The sequence below is a fragment of the Podarcis muralis genome, chromosome 6 (genome assembly GCF_964188315.1).
Source record: "Podarcis muralis chromosome 6, rPodMur119.hap1.1, whole genome shotgun sequence".
Classification (NCBI taxonomy): domain Eukaryota; kingdom Metazoa; phylum Chordata; class Lepidosauria; order Squamata; family Lacertidae; genus Podarcis; species Podarcis muralis.
In genome coordinates, this window is record NC_135660.1 from 92,765,581 (window position 1) to 92,789,904 (window position 24,324).

At 43.9% G+C, this 24,324-nt stretch overlaps 1 protein-coding gene across 3 annotated transcripts; it reads left to right on the forward strand.

Annotated features, from left to right (window-relative positions):
• The first annotated feature begins 4 nt into the window (after positions 1–4).
• On the forward strand, positions 5–20,259 carry TACC3 (transforming acidic coiled-coil containing protein 3). 3 transcript variants are annotated; one of them, XM_028728845.2, is made up of 16 exons: positions 5–119; positions 2,653–2,815; positions 3,990–4,132; positions 5,258–6,184; positions 7,394–7,478; positions 9,056–9,194; positions 10,643–10,695; positions 11,658–11,770; positions 11,851–11,944; positions 12,291–12,461; positions 12,944–13,020; positions 14,482–14,525; positions 15,904–16,064; positions 18,658–18,764; positions 18,872–18,992; positions 19,993–20,259. In XM_028728845.2, exons 2-16 carry the CDS (start codon positions 2,654–2,656, stop codon positions 20,056–20,058), a joined length of 2,463 nt encoding a protein of 820 aa, XP_028584678.2. In that variant the 5' UTR covers positions 5–119; position 2,653; the 3' UTR covers positions 20,059–20,259. The 3 variants fall into 3 exon arrangements, with proteins under 3 accessions (XP_028584678.2, XP_028584680.2, XP_028584679.2); XM_028728846.2 differs by having other exon boundaries at positions 25–115; XM_028728847.2 differs by lacking the exon at positions 5,258–6,184.
• Positions 20,260–24,324: the final 4,065 nt, after the last annotated feature.

Here is a 24,324-nt window from a genome sequence, read left to right on the forward strand (position 1 = left end):
GAGCTTTTTTATTGGCGGAGGCGGGCCGACGCTGAAAATTTGAACGCGGCGGCGGCGGTTCCCTCAGTTGGCGAATAGGCTTCTCTCGGGTCGGCGGCTGTGCTTTGGAAGGGAGGCAGGTGAGCGGAGTCGGGCGACGGTTTCTCCCTCAGGGAAGGCCGCGGAGGGGGGGTTGGGGGGCGGGAAAGCCCCCCCTCGGTCTCCTCCCCCCCGGTCTCCTCCCCCCCGCTTGTTTTTGGTAGGAGGCTTCGGCCCCGGTCCAGGCCCTCAGCGGAAGGAGGGAGGGCCGTGAGGAACGGGAAAGCGGCTGGAGGGGGTCGCGCGCCCCCCCCCAAAGGAGGAGGAACCTTCCCTCGCATACCTGTCTGCCTTGGTCCGTCTTGGGCTATTAGGCCTTAGTGTCGTCCCGTTCTTATTCCCTGCATCTTTTACCTCAAGGTGGCTTACAGAGAAAAGGAAGGCAGCTAAAACCGGGGGAGGGGAAGGGGCGGGCGGCATCTCTCTTTTAAACCAGTTAAACATTAATACTAAGAATATGTGCAAAAAATATACTGTACAGATAATTGCAATAAGAAAGGTCATGCTATAGTAATGATAATGATTTATACCCCACCCAGTGCCAGATTTACATAGAAGCTAAACAAGCTATAGCTTAGGGCCCCACTCTCTTGCCCCCCCCCCCAAAAAAAATATGGATGTACACTTCCAAAATATAAGATAAGTTAACTGTTGTTGTTGTTGTTTTTATTCCCTGCATTTTTACCTCAAGGTGGCTTACAGAGAAAAGGAAAGCAGCTAAAAACGGGTGGGGGCGGTATCTCTCTCTTTTTAACCAGTTAAACATTAATACTAAGAATATGTGCAAAAAATATACTGTACAGATAATTGCAATGAGAACGGCCATGCTATAGTAATGATGATAATGATTTATACCCCACCCAGTGCCGGATTTACATAGAAGCTAAACAAGCTATAGCTTAGGGCCCCACTCTCTTGCCCCCCCAAAAAAAATAAATAAATAAAGGGGGGGAATTGGATGTACATTTCCAAAATATAAGTTAAGCAATTACTATGATAAAATACATGTTTTGTTTAGTTACCTATTAGGTCCATAAATTACTACAGTGGTACCTTGGGGTACATATGCTTCAGGTTACAGACTCCGCTAACCCAGAAATAGTACCTCGGGTTAAGAACTTTGCTTCAGGATGAGAACAGAAATTGTGTGGCGGCACAGCAGCGGGAGGCTCCATTAGCTAAAGTGGTGCTTCAGGTTAAGAACAGTTTCAGGTTAAGAACGGACCTCCGGAACGAATTAAGTACTTAACCCGAGGTACCACTGTATATAGCATATATTCAGCACAAAAAACAGTGACAATTGGTTGTTGACAAAGGAAAGCTGGACATAGAAAGGGCCCCATTACCTTCAGTAGCTATGGGCCTCATCAAACCTAAATCCGGCCCTGACCCCACCCATGTGGCTGGGCTTCCCCAGGCACTCTGGGCAGCTCCCAATAGAATATTAAAAACTTGATCAATACATCAAACATTAAAAGCTTCCCTAAACAGTGCTGGCTTCAGATGTCTTCTAAAAGTCAGATAGTTGTTTTATTTCCTTAACATCTGAAGGGATGTTCCACAGGGCTGGAGCCACACCCCAGAAAGCCCTCTGCCTGGTTCCCTGTAACCTCACTTCTAGTAGTGAGGGAACCGCCAGAAGGCCCTCGGAGCTGGACCTCAGTGTTCGGGCTGAACAGGGGTAGAGACGCTCCTTCAGGTATACTAGGCAGAGGCCATTTAGGGCTTTAAAGGTCAGCACCAACACTTTGACTTGTGCTCGGTAATGTACTGGGAGCCGGTGCTCTTTCATTAAAAGCAGTCTGTTCCCAAAAGCCTGTTGGAACAAGGTGGCCTTCCCTTGAATATGCCGGCAGAAGAACAACAAGGAGGGAGCCAGTTTAGCTTCTGGGATGGCGTTTGAAAGCCATGGGGAGGCTAAGTGCCCTTTCAAACCACCACTTTCTTTTTTGTTCTTGTACGCCCACAGTGACTCCCTTGAAATGCTCCTGATCCCAGGAGCTAAGTTTCCTCTACTACAATTTGTAATCCCAAAACACTGTACTGTAACTGGCTATTAGTTGGTTAACTTACTTTTATTTTTACAGAGGGGGACGCCAGGATGTTCCTTTTTTTTTGTTTATTCACTTGTAAGGGATATCTATACATGTCCTTGATTTTTTTAAGAAAAGCCCTCATACCCACAGTCTCAAAACACCCTAAACTTACAGCCACAGCACCAAGTGAGAACATCCTACATTTGAAGAGATGCTCAATCTTGTTTTTGCAGTATTGCTTTTGCAGCACAGCTTATACTTCATTGTGGCTTAGAATAGTGTTAATGGTAACCTGAGCGACACTGAATTTTGTTTACAAGAGCTCTACACTTTAGAGAACGGATGAGAAACTGGATTTCTGAGTACTTGCAGGACTACAACTCCCATCATCCCTGTCCATAGGAGTTGAGTCCAATAACTTGGAGAGCCACAGGGTTTGACATTGAGACCACAGGTTTCCTCCTAGAAGTATCCAGTTGCATTAAAACAACATTGTCAGCCTGGCTATGGTTGTTGACACCTTTGCTTTCATTTCTAGAATGAGTCTGCATACCTTAAGTGGAGATAACGGTAGCAACGACATAGCTGCTGAAAGCTGTGCCATACTTTTCACATCTCCAGAAGTTGTAGGCAGACCTTCTATTCTTCGCCCATCACAGAAAGAAAATGTGCCACCAAAGGGGATGGTGAAGCCTATGAAGGTATGTCTGCTGTTACTGTCCAGCATAATTTTCTGTGTTAAAGGCCTGGTTCAACGGGTTTCTTTGGTGACAAATACCGTATTTTTCGCTCTATTGGACGCAGTTTTCCCCCTCCCAAAATTGAGGGGAAATGTGTGTGCGTCCTATGGAGCGAATGCAGGCTTGTGCCATAGCTGCGCGTAACCGCTCCAGCAGGGAGAGGCTGCGTGGGGCTAAAGAGGAAGCCAAAACAGCAAGCGGGATCCATCCCGCTCGCTGCCTCGACTTGTTCCATAGCTGCGTGCAACCCCTCCGGCAAGGAGAGGCTGCACGGGGCTATGGCTTCTTTAGTCCCACACAGCCTCTCCCGGGAGGGAGAGGCTGCACGGGGCTAAAGGGGAAGCCAAAACAGCGAGCGGGATCCATCCTGCTCGCTGCCTTGGCTTGTGCCATAGCCGCGCGCAACCCCTCCGGCAGGGAGAGGTTGTGCGCAGCCTGTACGCTGCTCTTTGGGGCTGGGGCGGGAAAGACTTTTTTTCTTGATTTCCCCCCCTAAAAACTGGGTGCGCCCTATGGTCCGGTGTGCCCTATGGTGCGAAAAATACGGTACTTGTTTCACCAAGTGCACTGACAACAGCGAGCTGACCCTTCAAGGGTCATGGACCAGCAGCAAGTGTAATGTATACACTGGCAATGGTCTTCATTGTAGGTATGTGTAACATGGAACCATGGAGATGCATTACATGGTCCAAGCGTTTGATATTCAGGTCTCACTTTATTATGGGATAACTATAGCGGACAGACTTTGTAACTCATACGCAGAATTTCCCCAACGGTTACCACCATGCCTGTTGGGCGGTTGTGTTCCTTTATAGTGATGGGAATGTGAGGGAGGACTTATTATAGAACTCCTTTGAAATGTACCCATCACTGTAAAGGAACACAGGATCTCTGTTGCTTAGTACTTGTATTAGTACTAGCTCTGTTTAGTTTTTAATACTTCTAGTTGCTTAATATCTGTTCTTTATTAATCATATTTATGGGCATCTTTATTGATTCCTTGAGGGCCTCCTTAGTGGAAAGGAAGGGTATCAATGCCCATGGATGTGCATGCATGTGTGCTCTCAGGGTTTTTTGTGTGTGTGTGTGTGTGTGTGTGCTTGCTCAAGTGATCTGTGTGACTTTCTCTTCCAAGGTAACTTTTCATACTCCTATGCGGGATTCTCAGACTCACAGAATCCTAAGTCCAGATAAAAGGAAGATTCCTGAAACACCTGTTATAGGAGGTGACTGCACAGACATCCCAGAGGATTTTGTCTTGTCTGCGTCCAGTGCTGTGTGAGTAAATCAGATCCTCTTGATGTATTTTTAAAAAATTAAAACTAGAAAAGGTTGTATGATGGCCCCTGTTCTCTAGAATACTCTCTTGCAGCTGTCTTTTCTGATTCATTGAGAGAGGTGACTGACTTTTTCTTCCTAGAAGCTGACAATTGAGATTTTACGGGAAGTGTTCCTTTTGGTCCTTCAAAGCTAAGAGCAGCAGCATTGACTTAAGTGCTAGAACAGATTGTTGCACCAGCCCATGATTTCTGAAGGAGTCTTCCATTTGGTGACATTTGGGGGCATTAGAAATATTGAGTGGATATGTGAAGAGTGGCCTAAGTCTGCAGAAGTCATTCTCCAGGGTGTCATCTACAAGGTGGCAGTGAGTAGTGTCTAGTCCCACACTTAATTTAGGTGCAAGATACTGTTGATGGTGTAAACCTATGCCTATAATAGCCCAAACAAAATCGCCCACCACAAGTCATATACCTACATAACCCAGGATGTGTAGATGTCATACACTTAGACTTTGTGTATGCTACTGACAAGTGCATGGTTCCACACCAATAATTGCCAAAATATGTACAAACTGACTCCTGAGTGCGTGATTCAGAGCGTTGTGGGCGTGCACACCTCCATTCCTTATTTAGAGATAGTTTGTCTAATTTTGGCTTGGGCTCATACTTGGCAGTGCATTGTGCCCAGAGAATGTATTGGGGCACTTACTTGTAAATCTGGATGCAGCATTTGGGGCAGCACAAAGCCTTCTTTTAGGGTGCACATACAGTGTCCTGCAACCAAATGAAGCATTGGGCAGGACACTACTAAATGCCTTCTCATAGAAGACTCTCTTCTGGAGGTGTGGATATAGCATTTGAGGTGGCCAAAAGCTTGTTTTGGGGTATACATTTCCAGTTCCACATTGAATACAATGTAGAAGACAAACACTGAAAAACCTAAGTTTGACATAAATTTTCCAGTTTTGTGCCAAACAGAAGTGGATAGTAAATGCCCTGTTCGTAAGCATTGGGCTGCACCTAACAAAAGCCTCTTTTCCTGTGTGCCAAATGCGGCTCTTTTATTTTAATTATTCTTCAAAGGCCGTATTAACTAGCTAGTGATGGGTCTACCTTTCAACAGGAGTCAACAAACAGTTACCCTAGATGCTGATATTGCAAGTGAGAAGATAGAGGTGGAAGGAAAGGTAAATCCTGATTCTTCAGATGATGTAATGTCAGCAAAAAGCAAAGGAGCAAATATCCCTGACTTGCCTACTGACGACTTTGTGAAAATATCGTCTTTGGCAGTGTTTGCTGCAGCTGAGAAACAAGATGACGGTTCTCTTGATGCAGTTTGCCTGCCTCAGACTGCTACGGAGAACAATCCATCTGATGAGGAAACAGGTTGCAAAACCCCATCGGCAAACAATGGTGTGACAAAGCAATTTCTAAGCTCTGATTTGGCAACAGTTTCTAACGGAGTCTGCAAAACTGAGCCGTTGTCCATATCCCACATACAAAATTCTCCCTCGCAACACGTGCAAGGATCCTGTAGCTCCGAGAATGCCAGTTGCGGTGAAATAAAACCTTTTCAGACTGAGGAATCGGAGTGGCAAAATTCCACAGCAGTGAACAGCATCTTGCCGGAGTGTGAGGGGGAGGTTCACGTAACAAAACCTGAGTTCATAAAACTGGAACCAGGCATGCTTGAAAAGGCAACTAATAAGGTATCCCCAAGGAAACCAGGCAAGGGTGCTGAAATGAAGGCTCCTTCTGGGAAACCAGCTTCAACTCACAAAGTGCTGGAGGAAGCTGAAGAGAGAACCAACACTGCAACAGAGAGTTCTGTCCACGAAGCATCTTGTAGCCTGGACTGCAATAAATTTGATGATCCTGACTTCAATCCATTAGGAGGTGTTTCAAAAATGCAAAATTCCCTAGAGTGTCCTATGCCCAAAACTAAAACAGCAGATACCCAGGAGGATAGTATTTTGTCCAAAATACTTCAAGCACAGTTGCACAATCAACCGGATGACTTTGGAGCTGCAGAACTATTAAGTGAGAAATTGTAAGTATTTTAACACTAAATCTGGAGCAAATCCTGGGCTTGGGAAATGAAGTAGTACAAATTGAAAAAGCTTGCAACTTTATATCAATCCCAAAAACTAGCAAGTTAGAGAACCCAAGACACGTAGGGGAAGAAAACAGCACACATTGGAACTATTCAGGCTTCTCTTATCATTTCATGCTACTCAGTTCTGTGTAGTAGAACTAGCTATAAACTGTTTAATAACATGCTTAAGGAAGACAGTGTTCACAAACAGTCTTGTTCTTCTCCAAGGACCTTAAGGTGGTGTGGTTAACATGTCACCCCCACAACTCTGTGAGGTATGCTAGACTGAGAGGCAGTGGCTGCCCCAAGGTCACCCAGTGTGTTTCAAGGCCAAGTGGGGATTTGAACCCTGGTGTTCCAGGTCTTAGTCTGACACTAGCGATTATCCCGCACATCAAAAGACAGGTTCTTGCTAAAAATGGTGGTATTTTAAATATAGTACTATTGCATCTTGCATGGGCGTTGTGTTCTGTGGGTGGCATGTGTATATACAAAACTTATATACTGTAACTACCCCCTTGGAACTGTCCCCACGACCATCCTTACCTTTCAAGGAAGGCAGAGAGCTTTTAAAATCTACATCTTGCTTACTGGGCTCTGGGATGCTCCCATGTGATTTGCAGGACCATTTGAATGCCTGCAAGAGCATCCCAGAACCCGGTGTGCAAGGCAGAGAGCTTAAAAGCTCTTTCAGTGATGGGGAAAACCCAGGGGCACAAGAGGAGCTTTTAAGCTCTCTACCCTGCATGTGATTGATTTGTGGGATTGGGGTGCAAATAATAACCTGGCTGCCTTTCTGCTGTGCAAGATTGAAATTGTGCAAGTTATACTGTTTGTGCACAAAATTGAATTATAAAGTTATGGAAGGTACAGTGGTACCTCAGGTTACATACGCTTCAGGTTACAGACTCCGCTAACCCAGAAATAGTACCTCGGGTTAAGAACTTTGCTTCAGAATGAGAACAGAAATCATGCGGTGGCAGCAGGAGGCCCCATTAGCTAAAGTGGTGTTTCAGGTTAAGAACAGTTTTGGGTTAAGAGCGGAGCTCCAGTACGAATTAAGTTCTTAACCCGAGGTACCACTGTAATTTATTTATAAAGCACGTTGAACCAAGCTTTGTTAGCTGTCAGGTTCCATAACATATGCTGTCTTGTTCCCTATAGGAAAGAGAATGATGAGCAGATTATAGCTGAAGATCAAGCTGTGGCTGAAGCAGAAACTCCAGCTGAACAGTCAGTGGATTTGATGGTATGATATGGCCCTGTGTACATTGTTATACTCAAAGCTGTGCATACTTGCCAAAATGGAAAACAAAACTGCACAAGCATTCAGTTTCAAAGCTGAATTCTGTCACCTGCATAGGCAAGTTTTGCATATGCTTGTGGTGGTTTTGAATCACCCATGCTTGTCATGGTGAGTGAGAGGCACTATGCAGAGCAGGAAAGCCTATCTCAGTCTTGGTCGTTTGAAGTAAACACAAACATACTTCTGAGATTTCAACAGATGTACTACTTGGCCAATTTATTTTATTTAACAGATGTAAATACCACTTGATTGTAGTAAAACCTCTTAAGTGGTTTTAAAATAAACTTTGAAGTCTATGAAGCCTTACTGGCTAGAAATCCTGCCCTCTTTCTGGAAAGCTGAGATGCTCAGAATTCTGCACAGAGTACCACATTCTGTACTTTTGGAATAATAAATGGTTCCTCTTGTTCTTAACGGAGTATTGCATTTCCAAACAACAACAAAACCCCACCCTCTCCACTTCCCTCATTCAGATTCCAAAAGTAAAATTATTTGCTCTAGAAGGCATTAAAGTTATGTTAGTTTTATGCATTCTGTATGACTTCATGGAAAACGGAGCTTTGGCTATGTCTGTAATAACAATGCTGTCTACTTGGAAGTATGTTCCATTGATTCCAGTGGGTCTAATTCCCAGGTAAATGGGTATAGGGTTGTAGTCACAGTCAGCAACAAAGTACTTTTAAGGTTCTCCTAGGCAAATATTTGCCTTGCAAAATAGAATAATCCTGCTGCTACTGAGGTCTGTAGGTCATTTGTTTCATTTGATGCAGTGATATAATGGTGGTCACCATAAAGGTAAAGGTACCCCTGCCCGTACAGGCCAGTCTTGCCAGACTCTAGGGTTGTGCGCTCATCTCACTCTAAAGGCCGGGAGCCAGCGCTGTCCGCAGACACTTCCAGGTCACGGGGCCAGCGTGACAAGCTGCATCTGGCGAGCCAGCGCAGCACATGGAACGCCATTTACCTTCCCGCCAGTAAGCGGTCCCTATTTATCTACTTGCACCCGGGGGTGCTTTCGAACTGCTAGGTTGGCAGGTGCTGGGACTGAGCAACGGGAGTGCACCCCACCACGGGGATTTGAACCGCTGACCATGCGATCGGCAAGTCCTAGGCGCTGAGGTTTTACCCACAGCGCCACCCGTGGTCACCATACTGCTATAGTAAAGTTTTTTATTAATATTAGTTCATTCACCTTTTATAAGAAGACGTGGTATTTGAATAATAAATCCACGATCTTAAAGACCTTGTAATCAAGTTCCAGAATTCAAGGGAAAGCAATAATATTGCTAATATAACGACCTTGGGGAAGAAAAACACTTTTTAATGTAACACTACTTACATACAAAAACGCAGCCGTCTGCAATGGCAAAATGACTTTTTAAAATGTGTTTATTGATTTTTGAGAACCTGGTCCTCTGCCCCAAGCTACTCAGTAAAGTGAAGAGGAGCAATTGCCCTACTGTGCGATTTATTTCATCTCTCCACTTTAAGGAATATTTTCATTAAACTTTGCTTCTTAGGGTAACTTGTCTTTAAATGGAGAGTTGCCTGGAGATGGCTTTTTGCTCCAGCCTTCTTGCGAAAGGCCAGCAACAGTAATGCATGAAAACAACCAGGTTGCAGATACAGAAAACGAAGAGTTCCGATCACCCTCAGAAGGTAAGAGTAGTTGGAACTATGGACCTTTTAGGCCCTTCTAATTATTGTGCATTTTTTTCTAGTTATACCTAATTTTGTTTCCCATGCTTGGGCAATTGCATAGAGCACAAACAAACTGACATCATAAGTACAAATTACAGTGGTGCCTCGCAAGACGAAAAGAATCCGTTCCGCGATTCTCTTCGTCTAGCGGTTTTTTCGTCTTGCGAAGCAACCCTATTAGCGGCTAAGCGGATTAGCACTGTTAGCGGCTTAGCGGCTATTAAAAGATTAGCAGCTATTAAAGGATTAGCGGCTAAGCTGCTAAGACTATTAGCGGCTTAGGAAAAGGGGGAAAGCGGGGGGGGACGGGACCACAAGACTAGCAAGACGTTTCGTCTTGCGAAGCAAGCCCATAGGGAAAATCGTCTTGCGAAGCAACTCAGAAACGGAAAACCCTTTCGTCTAGTGGGTTTTCCGTCTTGCGAGGCATTCGTCTTGCAGGGCACCACTGTACCAAATTTATTATAAAGATTTTGAGTGTCACCTAGCCCAATGCAGGAATCTCAGCTAGATGACAGGTGGCCACCCAGCCTCTCCTTAAAAACCTCAAAGAAAGGGGAGTCCACCATCTTCCACTGTTGAACAGCTTTTACCTGATGTTCAATAGGAATATCCTTATAATCCATTGGTTTGCATCCTAACTTCTAGGACAGGAGAAAACAAGCTTGCTCCATCTTCCATGTGTCAGCCCTTTAGATATTTGAAGATGGCTATCATATCTTCTCCTCCTATGAAGACTGCTTTGTAGGCGTTTGTCTTAAGGATCCGCCCCCCCAAAAAAATCAGTGTGCAAATATTTGTCGATAAAGCACTATTGTGGCTATGTCTTCATGCGCTACCCTGATTGGAGGACAGACTACTGTCATTCTCAAAGTTCTGCAAAGCACTTGCCGCACGCCTAGTATAGCTTTTTATTCATTTATATATAGCTTAATTCTAAAAATAATAAACTTCTAAATAGTTGGGAACCTGTAGCCTGCCAGATGCTGACAACTGACCACAGGCTCCCTATCCCTCATCTAGCCACATGTGACTCCAAAAGTGTTCAGAATAATGTTAGATCTGAACCTTTGACGAATTATCTGTTCCTTCATGATTAAATCGTAAGTTAAATGAATTTAAATGAAAAGTAGAAAGAGGTGAACTGTGCCTAGTAACTCCCACAAGGTGCACAGGCTACTACAAATTGCAGGAAGGTGTGCTTGCACTTCTCAAGTTAAATGAATTTAAATGAAAAGTAGAAAGAGCTGAACTGTGCCTAGCAACACCCACAAGGTGCACACGCTACTACAAATTGCAGGAAGGTGTGCTTGCACTTCTCATCTCCAGAAAGAACGATCTTATCTTTGCCCATGCTACTTCTAGTTTCAATAACATAAAAACCATTGCTTTCTGCATTTGCTTAGTTCTAGGACTCAATATTGAAGTGGACTATCTGGAACAATTTGGAAGGGCCTCAGTAAGTAACCATTATGTGAACTGATTTTAAGATTTTTACAGCATTGAGCTTACTATACTAGAACAGTCTATAAAAGAGAGTTAAAGGTATTTCAAGCAGAGGAGACTTTGGCTGGAATAGATACTCCTAAGGATCTGAAGGCAATTGCAGAGGAGAGCTCTAAACGTCTACCTACCAATATAAACTCAGTGTTATGTATATTTTCTCATTTACACAAGAGCTAAACTTGCTCTGTGGCAAAACAATGCCCTGTCTCCATTCTCTTCCAGTTAAACTACCATATTTTTCTCCCTATAGGACACACTTTTCGCCCTCCAAAAATGAAGGGGAAATGTGTGTGCATCCTATGGGGCGAATGCAGGCTTTCATTGAAGCCTGGAGAGCGAGAGGGGTTGGTGCGCACTGACCCCTCTCGCTCTCCAGGCTTCAGGAAGCTATCCGCAAGCCGTGGGAGCCCGGCGTGAAGTCGCGCAGCTCTCCTACGGCTTGCGGAGAGCTGCCTGCATCCTGAAGCCTGGGGCACGCTGAGTTCAGCGTGCCCCAAGCTTCGAGTTTCACACAGCTCTCCGCAAGCCGTAGGAGAGCTACGCAACTTTGGGCAGATATCCGCAAGCGCGACTTCCCTCCGGGCTCCCTAGGCTTGCAGATAGCAGCCTGTTCTGGGGTCGGGGGAAGCTCGGGCTTCCCACGCCTTGGGGGGAAATAAATTTTTCCCCTTTATTTCCCACCCAAAAAAACTAGGTGCGCCCTATGGGGCGAAAAATACGGTATATGCTGCTTATATCACAAAACAGATATAGAAGAATCTACTTTTATTGGGTTGTTTTAGAGTTGTATCAAAACTTCCTTGGTTGTGAGATGCTCTTTAATACAACTTGGAAGATCTGTACCCCAAACAATCACATCTTTGGCTGACTGACTTGTGCCTGTACGTCGCTTACTTACAAATTCCTTCCCCATAGTTTAAAGAATCTGTCTTGAGGAAGCAATCTCTGTACTTGAAATTTGATCCACTGCTCAGTGAAAGCCCTAAGAAAAGTGCTCCTGGTGCTAATGAACATGCAGTTCGAAATGGGTAAGCATTCAATTTTTAGTGCTCTTCAATTTTGGAGCCTATTTAGAATTGTTTCAGTATTTTTTCTTATTTTAAATTAGACCATCTAGAGAAACGGCAGTCAATGAAATAAAAACATCTAAACCTGAAGAAAAGTCATTGGGACTAGACCTTCTGGGAGCTTCAACAAATCTGGTAAGTGCCATCTAAATATCTCTAGTAGTTTGCAGATACAGGTGGTTTGTAATTTTTTTAAAAAAGATCAACACATTGGCCCAGTTCAGAAATAGTATGAAATCATGGTTTCCTGTTGTGTGAATGAGCCATGGTGAACCTCAGGCTTGCATGCTGGAAGAGGTCAGAAGCATTACATTTTAAACTCAAATGAACCAACTACGGTTTTTTAAAACATTTAACAGTTTAGACATCAAGGGAACTATGGTTTGTCTGATGCAGCTTGATGCATCTTAGAGTATCTGTTAGCACAAAAATGCATTATAAAAGTACCACATGTAAATGTGTTTTCAAATTCTTGTCACAGGCCAGAGGTTCTCCAGATATTCCAACCACTAAGGATATTTCATTTTTGCCTTCTGCGCTGCCTACTGGGGCTATTGTGGAAGTGTTGAAATACACTGAGCAAGACATGGATACAGCTATCGAAAGGGTTAAACTTGAGAAGGACGCGGTTATCAAAAAGCTTACTTCCGAGGTGAGAACATGGGAAGGAATATTTGAGTTGATACTATTTAGAAAGATACTGTTTAGAATGGCTTTTGATTTCCTGCTGACCAACTTTTGATTTCCTGCTGACCGGTAACATTTGCCCACTTTGCAAGACTTTTCTGCAGATTTTCTTTACCAATGGGAGTTTTCAAACTGATTTTTGGAACACTAATCAAATTAGTTCCATCTAATGCTCCTGATCAATATAAACCACCAGTGTCATTTATTTTTGCTTTTTTCCTTGGGTGATTATAAATAAATGGCTTCCTCTTGGGTGATTATAAATAAATGGCTTCCTCAAATGCCCATACAAAAGAGAGTAAGCTTGCTTAACAAATGCTACAGTTGTCCTTAAGGTAGAATGAGGTCTAGCCAAGGACTTTTCTGGATGTTGCTTTGATTCTAGCCCAGATCTAAAGTGACATCCATTACTGTTACGCTCTCATTTTCGGGACCTTGTGGTTTCAGGTACAAGAAAAGGAGATGGAAGCTTTGGAATGGGAAAGGAAGCATCACAAGATCTATTTGGAAAATAAAGAAATGGGGTAGGTGTACAACTGGGATACAGAAGCATGTTCTGTGGTTGCTATCTCACAGGACTTAAATACCACCAAATATATAGACCCATTTCAACTGGTATCTGACTCTGTTTTGGAACTGGAGCTTCCTCTTCCTTCCTGGTACGCAACAAGCGCTGGTTCCTTGGGCAGGGTCTGATACCTGTTGGACTGACTGAGATGATTGTTCTGCCCAAGGTGCCTCTGCCGTTGCTGCCTCCTCACCTTTGCCATGGCTGCTATTCCTCCTAACTTCCTTCACCTCAGCTGTTGAACTGTTTTGGCTCTGCTGATGCTGCAAAAGTGCCGGGCATGCCTTGGGCTCCCCGTGAGCCTCACTCTGAGAAATGGCTGGGGCCCTTCCTTGGAGCAAGACATTCTGGGCAACGTGGCCTAGGAGGGGTCCTGTGCATAGCTGTCAACTTGCAGATTTGGAAATAAGGGACCAGCAGCCAAAATAACGGATTTTGCTATTGTAAAGAGTTACATACATTGGTAGGATTGACAGGTGCTGTCAATCTGGCATGGGGCGGTTGTGGCACCGCCATTCTTCATTGTTTTTAATACTTGATGGGGAGCCGCCCAGAGTGGCTGGGGAAACTCAGCCAGATGGGCGGGGTATAAATAATAAATTATTATTATTATTACCACCCCTCCCCATACCCTCCTCTTCCTCCTCCCTCAGGCCGTCTCCTCAGCTGCCGCCACCGCTGCCGCCTCTGGGCTCGCGGGCAGCGTGGGCGAGAGTCTCTCCCTCCCCTCTGTCTTAGGTGGGGAAGGGCCAATGGAATTCCTCGCACCAGGACGACGGCGCCAGCGTGCTCTCTCACAGCGGAGGATCCCAAGCTGCTGCTTCCCTCCTGAGCCGGGCGAGCATGAAACCCGGGAAATTTAAGGGACATCATCAATAAGGGACAGCAGCGGGACACGGTGCTGGGATAAGGGAGTTTCCCGCCAAATAAGGGACGGTTGACAGCTATGGTCCTGTGCTCCTGAAGCTTTGCTAATTATTAAAGTAACTTTGAGTCAGGTCATTGGTCCATCTCACTCAGGATCTTCTGCACTGATTGGCAACTACTTTCCAGGGTTTCAGGCGGGCCATGTTTCATTATTGCCAAGGGAAACACCTGTTTTGGTCTAGCTCCTCCATGAGTTGCCTAACTTTATTAGGACCATTTTTGTTAGGAGGGGCAAATTATTTTTATTTGCGGCTTATCTCAAAAGGAGAGGGAACTGTCACCACTACAGTGGAGATAAAAAAAATGTAATTAAAAACAGCAACAGACAAATAGGAAGAGTCACCCTGTGCAAGATGACCTTTCTTCAAGTAGAAGAGCATTCATGGGAAGCTTAGTGTTCTGGGTCATTAGAGCCAGGAACTGGAACTACGGCAAAGTCCTATAATCTTTCTTGCTATACATATTAAAATAAGCTCTTTCTCTCTTTTAGAACAATTGTTGCGGAGTTTGAAGTTACCGTAGCACAAGTGATGGGTAAGTACAAATTACAAAAGCATGAAGACGGGGGCGGGGGTGCTTTGTACTGAATCATACCGCTGTTGTATCTGGCCAGAACTATATGCTGACTACCAGCAGCTTTCAAAGGCTCCCAGCCAGATGTGAGGAGTTGTTGTTGTTGATTTGTTTTTGTTTGTTTGTTTTGAGGCCTGGTACAACCGAGGGATTCAACTTTCGAAACTTGGTGTGCAAAGCTTGTGCTCTACCATTGTGTATTCCTGCTCCAAAGATGTGTTTGAGAGTCTCCAGCTCCATTCTTGCCAAACTTTTCAAAGACTAGGAAAGCACATGAATTGAGAATCACAGAAGTATGGGACAGCAGCAGAGATTCGAGATTACTTGATATTGGCTTAGCCCAGTCTTTCTCAAACATTGTCCCCCAGATGTACAGCTTCCATCATCCCTAGCTATCAAGACCAGTCAGGGATGAAGGAAGTTGTAGTCCAACAACATTGGGGGGGGGGGGCATGTTTGAGAGAGGCTGGCTTAGCCCATCAACTTAATTTGGAAGAAATTGACTGTCGGTCTTTGGTGTGTGTGTGTGTGTGTATACCAAAGTGTTGTTTCCAAGACAAATTCATAAATAAAATATAGTATGCAATCATCCACATGACATCAAAAACAAACTAGGAAAAAAATTTATGTTAGAGATTAAGCCTCACATCCACAGGGAATAGTTCAATCTAAGTGTTAAGATAATTGCTCCATAGTGGCTGCTTCTATTAATGAACTTGGACAGGGTGGGGAATCTGACCCTCCAGATGTTGCTTCCATTAGCCCTAGCCAGCATGGCAAATGGTCAGGGATAATGGGGACTGGAGTCCAGGAACATGTGGTTCTCCCACTCTTCTAAGGGACAGCATTAATTTGTATATTTCATTATTATAGGCTAATTGTCCTCTTAAGACACTGAAAACTAGTGAGGCCAAGCTGCTGACAGAAGCCAGTTTTATATGCATTATTAGAATATGAACTTAAGAGGAAGCTGTTCAAACAATGCAGGGTTTCTGAAACTTGGGTCTCCAGCTATTTTTGGACTACAATTCCCATCACCCCTTATCACTGGTCTTGCTAGCTCAGGATGATGGGAGTTGTAGTTCAAAAAGGAGCTGGAGACCTGAGTTTCAGAAACCCTGTTCTATTTTGTTGCACATTGTGTCCTAAATTCTGCACCATGGAATTTATATCTGACATTTCTGAATATCTGCAGAGTTTCTTGAGGTTTCTTGAAAACTGCCTCTCCTAAGACATGGGGGTAATGGGGCGCTTCTGCACAAAGATCTCTGGACTGTTGTCTATTTTGGATCCTAGAGAGCAAGCAGTGCATTTCATTTGTATCTATCTGTTTCTCTAGAGAATTCCCAGAAAGAAAAGGAGCTTGCCCAGAAAGAACTGCAGAAAGTACTGGATGAAAAACGGCAGATTAGCTCTGATCTGAATTCGGTGGAAAAATCATTGTCTGAGCTCTTCAAACGATTTGAAAAGCAGAAGGAGGCAATAGAAGGATATCAGAAAGTGAGCATTTCTAACTCTGCCAGCCACTTATGTTTCTTGTTTCTTTAAGCACGGGTCTCCTGTAGCCTTATGAGGCTTTGCCCTCGGGTGGGAAAAATATTGCGCCCGGGAAAGGGAGATGGGAGTCAACAGACACTCAAGAAATAGTTTCGGAGAAAAAGCTTTATTTTCTACCATCCATGAACTGGTAGAAGGAGCAAGTGTGATAACTCACAAAAAGCATGCACGAAGTTCACAGTCATGTGCACAAACATATATACCCCTTCCAGTTCCCTCCCCCTTTCTCCTTCTCCTTCCAGAGTCCTGCCCATGAGTTCTTCTGAGCATGAACAGAAAGCTGTATTGGGACTATTGGACTCTTAGCACCCTTCCCAGGAAGGGGGGGGTGAGAGCCAAGGGGTCGAGGAGCCCTGGTGGTTCAGCATGTCCAAGATCTTGCAACTAGAATGAGATAAAAGTCAGTTCTCAGGCCTGAGTATTCTTGGCATTGACAGAGTCTATTCATTAGCCTTTAAAAGTAACATTTTGCCTATGCACAGCATCTTGTGAGAAGAGCAGAGAAAAGCTGTTTTGGATTTTTAGAAGACAAAAGGAATTTTGGACAGTTTTGAGGCCTGGTGTGATTATTGAAGCCTGGGGTGATTTCACAGACAGGATTTGGGTATCCTGTCCCTTCACTCCCACTGTGGCGTTCATACAGAGCCCCCGGTCGTTTCACGGACTATTGACCTGTACACCACTGCTTTATTCTTCCGCTGCCACCAACCAGGTTTCTTCTGGTGAAATACTGAGTCTCTGTCAGGATGTAAAGTCAACAACGAAGATTAAAGTTTATTGAAGAACAAACAAGTTTTAAATATGTTCAGAACGGTTTCTCAAATGCAAGCCCTTAACTAGATGTGGCGCTATCTCACTGTCACACTCTTCTCTCTCAGTTCTATCCCTGTCTCTCACTCCATCTGTCACAACCGCTATGTTCGACTTTCACTGGCTCTGACTCCTATCTCCCAATGGTAAAACTCCTGGGCTGAGCCTCAAAACCAGGTAGGCTCTGCCTCTGAGCTTTCTCATTGGTCAATCTACATTAACCATTTCCATCCCCCTGTACAAACATAATCACAAGGAGTGGGTAAACGCCGCACCCACCTTTGCAACTCTTAAACCTGCAAAGCCAATTTGTATCCCTGATAATAACACATTACATTTCAACACGTGTGTAACAATTATAACTGTGCAGGCATGCTATTTTGAGATCCTGTTATGAAGACTGCACTGTATTTTAATTACCGGGGTGGGGGGGACTTGGCAAGCCTGACGTCTTTGGTTGAAAATAAATTCATTTACTACTACGAACAGCAAAATAATTGCAGAGTCAAATGTAAAGCAGCAGTCTCCAACCTTTTTTGGACCAGGGCTGGATGGGGGGATAGCATAAGAAAACTGGAGATACAGTGGTACCTAGGGTTAAGTACTTAATTCTTTCCGGTGGTCCGTACTTAACCTGAAACTGTTCTTAACCTGAAGCACCACTTTAGCTAATGGGGCCTCCTGCTGCCGCCGCACCGCCGGAGCACGATTTCTGTTCTCATCCTGAAGCAAAGTTCTTAACCTGAAGCACTATTTCTGGGTTAGCGGAGTCTGTAACCTGAAGCGTATGTAACCCGAGGTACCACTGTACTGCAGTCATCGCTGCTTTCCCAATCCCAGGCAACCTCATGTTTGACATGGGAAGTTGCTTATGTCCTGCTGGTCGTAATTGTGGGGATCATACAAAATCAATCTCTCTTCTCCTTCTCTCTCACTCTCTCTCTCACACACACACACACACGCTGTCTAATACAGAGCATTTCTCAGCACCAGGAAAAATATACAAGGTGGCCACTATTTAGTTAGTTAGTTTACTGCTCTTCATCCATAGCTTTTTCTTACACCAATACAGCAAAAGCTGCACCTGCATTTCTCCCTCTCTTGTGCAGATGATGCGTACGGACCCCACAGCAAACCCCCCCCCCAACACAACTCTCCCTCTCCGCCCAAGTGCACTTTCCTTAATCACACACAGAGCATATTTTAGCAAAACCCTCTATGGATGAAGGGCTGCTATTCTACCCACACCCCCATACAACCCCTCCCAAACTATTCTTTAAAAAAACCAGAAAAACACACAAGGACACCCGCAGGTGCTACATTGCCAACCCCTCCTTTAAAGGACCATACATCAGTAATGCTAGATGAGCTTCATTGGTGCCAAATGTAGTATTTGCTGAGATGTTGGTTCTGGACAGGAAACTAAAGAAACGGTATGGAAGGTTCTCTGTTATCCCAAATGTCTCAAAGTGTTATTACTTGATATAGCACAGGGGGCACACATGCATTCAACCTGTTTTCTTCTGAATACAAACAGAATAGCTTTCTATATTTCAATGCACTTGTAGAGGGTTTAACAGAATTTTGCTGAATGTGTAATTTGTGGTGTTGGTGTAGAGTGATTCTACTTTTTGACAGATCAAGATTTGGGCTTGCCCTCGCAATTATTTTTAAGAGGTCCTCTCCCCTCTGAAATGGCCTGGGTTTTTTTTTCTTCTTCTTCTAGAATGAAGAGGCTCTGAAAAAATGTGTTGAGGATTACAATACAAGACTTAAGAAGGAGGAACAGAAATATCAAGCATTGAAGGCCCACGCAGAAGAAAAGCTATGCCGGTGAGTAATGAGGTGTTGGGATCCAGCCGTCCTTCAGATTGCAGTGCATTTAAGTAACGCGCCCGTGTTATCTAAGAAGCTAATACGCCTGAATGCCTTTTTGACAGGGCAAATGAAGAGATTGCCCAAGTACGAAGCAAAGCCAAAGCCGAAGAGGCAGCGCTCCAAGCCAGTTTGCGCAAAGAACAGATGAGAGCCCAGTCTCTAGAGAGCAGCCTTGAGCAAAAGGTCAGTCTTAAATTCTCATTGGAGCTTGGGACTGTTAGTGGTGGTTCAAGCAGAGGAGTGGAGGGGCCGCCTTCCAAAGGTTTTGCCGCTTTGCAAATTAAATCCATACCTGCAAAACACATCTGAAATCTGTATTATATGAAAATCTGCTGGACCCAAATTGCATGTCATCCAGGCTACTCATTAGCTCCAGCTGAGATCTCTGAAATGAAACAAGAATGCTGTGATTTGTGTATTCCAGACACAAGCACCTCTCAGGCTTCTCCTTCAGCTTTCATTTTGCTACTTAAAAATGAGGCCCACTGTGCAAACTACAGTGGTACCTCGGGTTACATACACTTCAGGTTACAGACTCCGCTAACCCACAAATGGTGCTTCAGGATAAGAACAGAAATTGTCGGTGGAAGAAGATTGGAAGAAATTTAAAGACTACTTACAGAAATATTGTAAAATCAATGAATGTTAGAATGATGTTGGAAGAAAAGTTATGTGGTTTTTAGCTATAATGCTATAAGGAGTATGAAAAAATTGGACTATTAATAGACAAAAATCTAATAGTACATTATTTTAAGATTAAAGATTAGGATAAGTAAAGAGGGGAAGGATTTGCTGAACTAACAAATTAAATTGGAATACAAAAAGGGAGGTTTGAGGAGGTCCGGGAATCAAGCAAATGAAAGAATGTGATGGAATGATGGAATTGTTTTTTTATTTGTATTTTTTCTTTTTTCTTTTTGTAAAACCTTAATAAATATCTTTTTTTAAAAAAAAGGATAAGAACAGAAATTGTGCTCCGGCGGCGTGGCAGCAGCAGGAGGCCCCATTAGCTAAAGTGGTGCTTCAGGTTAGGAACAGTTTCAGGTTAAGTACGGACCTCCGGAACGAATTAAGTACTTAACCCGAGGTACCACTATATTCTAGTCTGTAAAAATATGGGTGACTTTTCTGAATATTTGTGCAACTCCTACAGTCTCTGATATGTCTCCTTCTCTTTTCACAGACAAAGGAAAACAACGAACTCACAAAAATCTGTGAAGACTTGATTTCTAGGATGGTGCAAAAATGAGCGACATTGTTGCATAGCACAATTCCTGTTTTATTTCTAATTTCACAAGTCTGTGCTTTGAATAGTTTAATTACAAAAAATAACTACTAACTTACTTGCACTGATTTGTCTATTAATGTTGGTTTTTATGAGATACAAAAAAACAACTGAATGCCCATGCCTGTATTTTTGTATGTAAATAAAGCTTTTTGTGCACTTTGAGGTTTTGGTTTGGTTTTTAACTCTCCTGTAAGTCGTCAAATGACAAGTGCCCTGCAGATTGCTTTCCTCTTACTCAGACTACAATTTGTTTCTCTTGCTACTTGGTAGATCTAGACAGCCTTGAGTCTCCAAAGGTGTTGCTTCCTGTGTGAAAGGAAATTGCAAGATTCCCCCCCCCCCCTTCATGGAAAACTAAATGAGCACCCTCTTGTTGACGCCACTTGCTGACTGGAGAATAGCAGTGGCTCTGAGTGATTTGTGAAAGCAGAGTGTGTTGAAGGGCCATTCTGCAGTGTGTTCCGCTTGTACAACTCCATGGAAATAATATGGGCTGGGAACTCTTTCAGAACTAACCTTATATACCGTATTTATTGCTTCATAGGACGCATCTTGTTTTAGAGGGGAGGAGAACAAGAAAAAAAAATTCTCCCCCTCTCTGCCCAGCGCCCCTTCAGCGAAGCGGCAGGAGGCGCTGCGCAGAGAGGGGGAAAATTACCCCCCCCCCGCTTGGTTTCCCCCTCTAAAACAAGGTGCCGTTCAAGGTGCGTTCAGGCGCACCGACCCCTCTCGCTCTCCAGGCTTCAGGAAAAGAAATCAGCCCTCGACAACTTAACCGGCAGAATAAGATTTTTTTGAAAAAAATCCCTAAGCCCCGGGGTCACAATTTTATCAAAAATCTGACTTTCGGCCATTCACTCAAGAATGGTGCCAAACGGTTGCAAATGCTCCCCTGAGAGGTTTGGCGGTCCAAACAGAAGGCTTTCTATCTCAGGAAAAGAAATCAGCCCTCGACAACTTAACCGGCAGAAAAAATTTCTTTTGAAAAAATCCCTAAGCCCCGGGGTCACAATTTCATCAAAAATCTGACTTTCGGCCATTCACTCAAAAATGGTGCCAAACGGTTGCAAATGCTCCCCTGAGAGGTTTGGCGGTCGAAACAAAGCTTTTTATCTCAGGAAAAGAAATCAGCCCTCGACAACTTAACCGGTATAAAAAGATTTTTTTGAAAAAATCCCTAAGGCCCGGGGTCACAATTTCATCAAAAATCTGACTTTCGGCCATTCAAAAATGGTGCCAAACGGTTGCAAATGCTCCCCTGAGAGGTTTGGCGGTCGAAACAGAAGGCTTTTTATCTCAGGAAAAGAAATCAGCCCTCGACAACTTAACCGGCAGAAAAAAATTCTTTTGAAAAAATCCCTAAGCCCCGGGGTCACAATTTCATCAAAAATCTGACTTTCGGCCATTCACTCAAAAATGGTGCCAAACGGTTGCAAATGCTCCCCTGAGACGTTTGGCGGTCGAAACAGAAGGCTTTTTATCTCAGAAAAAGAAATCAGCCCTCGACAACTTAACCGGCAGAAAAAGATTTTTTTGAAAAAATCCCTAAGCCCAGGGGTCACAATTTCATCAAAAATCTGACTTTCGGCCATTCACTCAAAAATGGTGCCAAACAGTTGCAAATGCTCCCCTGAGAGGTTTGGCGGTCGAAACACAAGGCTTCTTATCACAGGAAAATAAATCAGCACTCGACAACTTAACGGGCAGAAAAAGATTCTTTTGAAAAAAATCCCTAAGCCCCGGGGTCACAATTTCATCAGAACTCTGACTTTCGGCCATTCACTCAAAAATGGTGCCAGACGGTTCCAAATGCTCCCCTGAGAGGTTTGGCGGTCGAAACAGAAGGCTTTTTATCTCAGGAAAAGAAATCAACCCTCGACAACTTAACTGGCAGAAAAAGATTTTTTTGAAAAAATCCCTAAGCCCCGGGGTCACAATTTTATCAAAAATCTGACTTTCGGCCATTCACTCAAGAATGGTGCCAAACGGTTGCAAATGCTCCCCTGAGAGGTTTGGCGGTCCAAACAGAAGGCTTTCTATCTCAGGAAAAGAAATCAGCCCTCAACAACTTAACCGGCAGAAAAAAATTCTTTTGAAAAAATCCCTAAGCCCCGGGGTCACAATTTCATCAAAAATCTGACTTTCGGCCATTCACTCCAAAATGGTGCGAAACGGTTGCAAATGCTCCCCTGAGAGGTTTGGCGGTCGAAACAGAAGCCTTTGTATCACAGGAAAAGAAATCAGCCCTCAACAACTTAACGGGCAGAAAAAGATTTTTTTGAAAAAATCCCTAAGCCCCGGGGTCACAATTTCATCAAAAATCTGACTTTCGGCCATTCACTCCAAATTGGTGCCAAACAGTTGCAAATGCTCCCCTGAGACGTTTGGCGGTAGAAACAGAAGGCCTTTTATCTCTGGAAAAGAAATAAGCCCTTGACAACTTAACCGGCAGAAAAAGATTTTTTTGAAAAAATCCCTAAGCCCCGAGGTAACAATTTTATCAAAAATCTGACTTTCGGCCATTCACTCAAAAATGCGGCCAAACGGGTGCAAATGCTCCCCTGAGAGGTTTGGCGGTCCAAACAAAAGGCTTCTTATCACAGGAAAAGAAATCAGCACTCGACAACTTAACGGGCAGAAAAAAATTCTTTTGAAAAAATCCCTAAGCCCCGGGGTCACAATTTCATCAAAAATCTGACTTTCGGCCATTCACTCAAAAATGGTGCCAAACGGTTGCAAATGCTCCCCTGAGAGGTTTGGCGGTCGAAACAGAAGGCTTTTTATCTCAGGAAAAGAAATCAACCCTTGACAACTTAACCGGCAGAAAAAGATTTTTTTGAAAAAATCCCTAAGCCCCGGGGTCACAATTTTATCAAAAATCTGACTTTCGGCCATTCACTCAAGAATGGTGCCAAACGGTTGCAAATGCTCCCCTGAGAGGTTTGGCGGTCCAAACAGAAGGCTTTCTATCTCAGGAAAAGAAATCAGCCCTTGACAACTTAACGGGCAGAAAAAAAATTCTTTTGAAAAAATCCCTAAGCCCCGGGGTCACAATTTCATCAAAAATCTGACTTTCGGCCATTCACTCAAAAATGGTGCCAAACGGTTGCAAATGCTCCCCTGAGACGTTTGGCGGTCGAAACAGAAGGCTTTTTATCTCAGGAAAAGAAATCAGCCCTCGACAACTTAACTGGCAGAAAAAGATTTTTTTGAAAAAATCCCTAAGCCCAGGGGTCACAATTTCATCAAAAATCTGACTTTCGGCCATTCACTCAAAAATGGTGCCAAACGGTTGCAAATGCTCCCCTGAGAGGTTTGGCGGTCGAAACAAAGCTTTTTATCTCAGGAAAAGAAATCAGCCCTCGACAACTTAACCGGTATAAAAAGATTTTTTTGAAAAAATCCCTAAGGCCCGGGGTCACAATTTCATCAAAAATCTGACTTTCGGCCATTCAAAAATGGTGCCAAACGGTTGCAAATGCTCCCCTGAGAGGTTTGGCGGTCGAAACAGAAGGCTTTTTATCTCAGGAAAAGAAATCAGCCCTCGACAACTTAACCGGCAGAAAAAAATTCTTTTGAAAAAATCCCTAAGCCCCGGGGTCACAATTTCATCAAAAATCTGACTTTCGGCCATTCACTCAAAAATGGTGCCAAACGGTTGCAAATGCTCCCCTGAGAGGTTTGGCGGTCGAAACAAAGCTTTTTATCTCAGGAAAAGAAATCAGCCCTCGACAACTTAACCGGTATAAAAAGATTTTTTTGAAAAAATCCCTAAGGCCCGGGGTCACAATTTCATCAAAAATCTGACTTTCGGCCATTCAAAAATGGTGCCAAACGGTTGCAAATGCTCCCCTGAGAGGTTTGGCGGTCGAAACAGAAGGCTTTTTATCTCAGGAAAAGAAATCAGCCCTCGACAACTTAACCGGCAGAAAAAAATTCTTTTGAAAAAATCCCTAAGCCCCGGGGTCACAATTTCATCAAAAATCTGACTTTCGGCCATTCACTCAAAAATGGTGCCAAACGGTTGCAAATGCTCCCCTGAGACGTTTGGCGGTCGAAACAGAAGGCTTTTTATCTCAGAAAAAGAAATCAGCCCTCGACAACTTAACCGGCAGAAAAAGATTTTTTTGAAAAAATCCCTAAGCCCAGGGGTCACAATTTCATCAAAAATCTGACTTTCGGCCATTCACTCAAAAATGGTGCCAAACGGTTGCAAATGCTCCCCTG

Coding starts and splice junctions, on each gene's coding strand:
- TACC3 (XM_028728845.2), top strand. CDS start 2,654: ATGAGTCTGCATACCTTAAGTGGAGATAACGGTAGCAACGACATAGCT. Junction 4,133..5,257: donor TTGTCTGCGTCCAGTGCTGT/GTGAGTAAATCA, acceptor ACCTTTCAACAG/GAGTCAACAAACAGTTACCC. Junction 16,065..18,657: donor CAATAGAAGGATATCAGAAA/GTGAGCATTTCT, acceptor TTCTTCTTCTAG/AATGAAGAGGCTCTGAAAAA.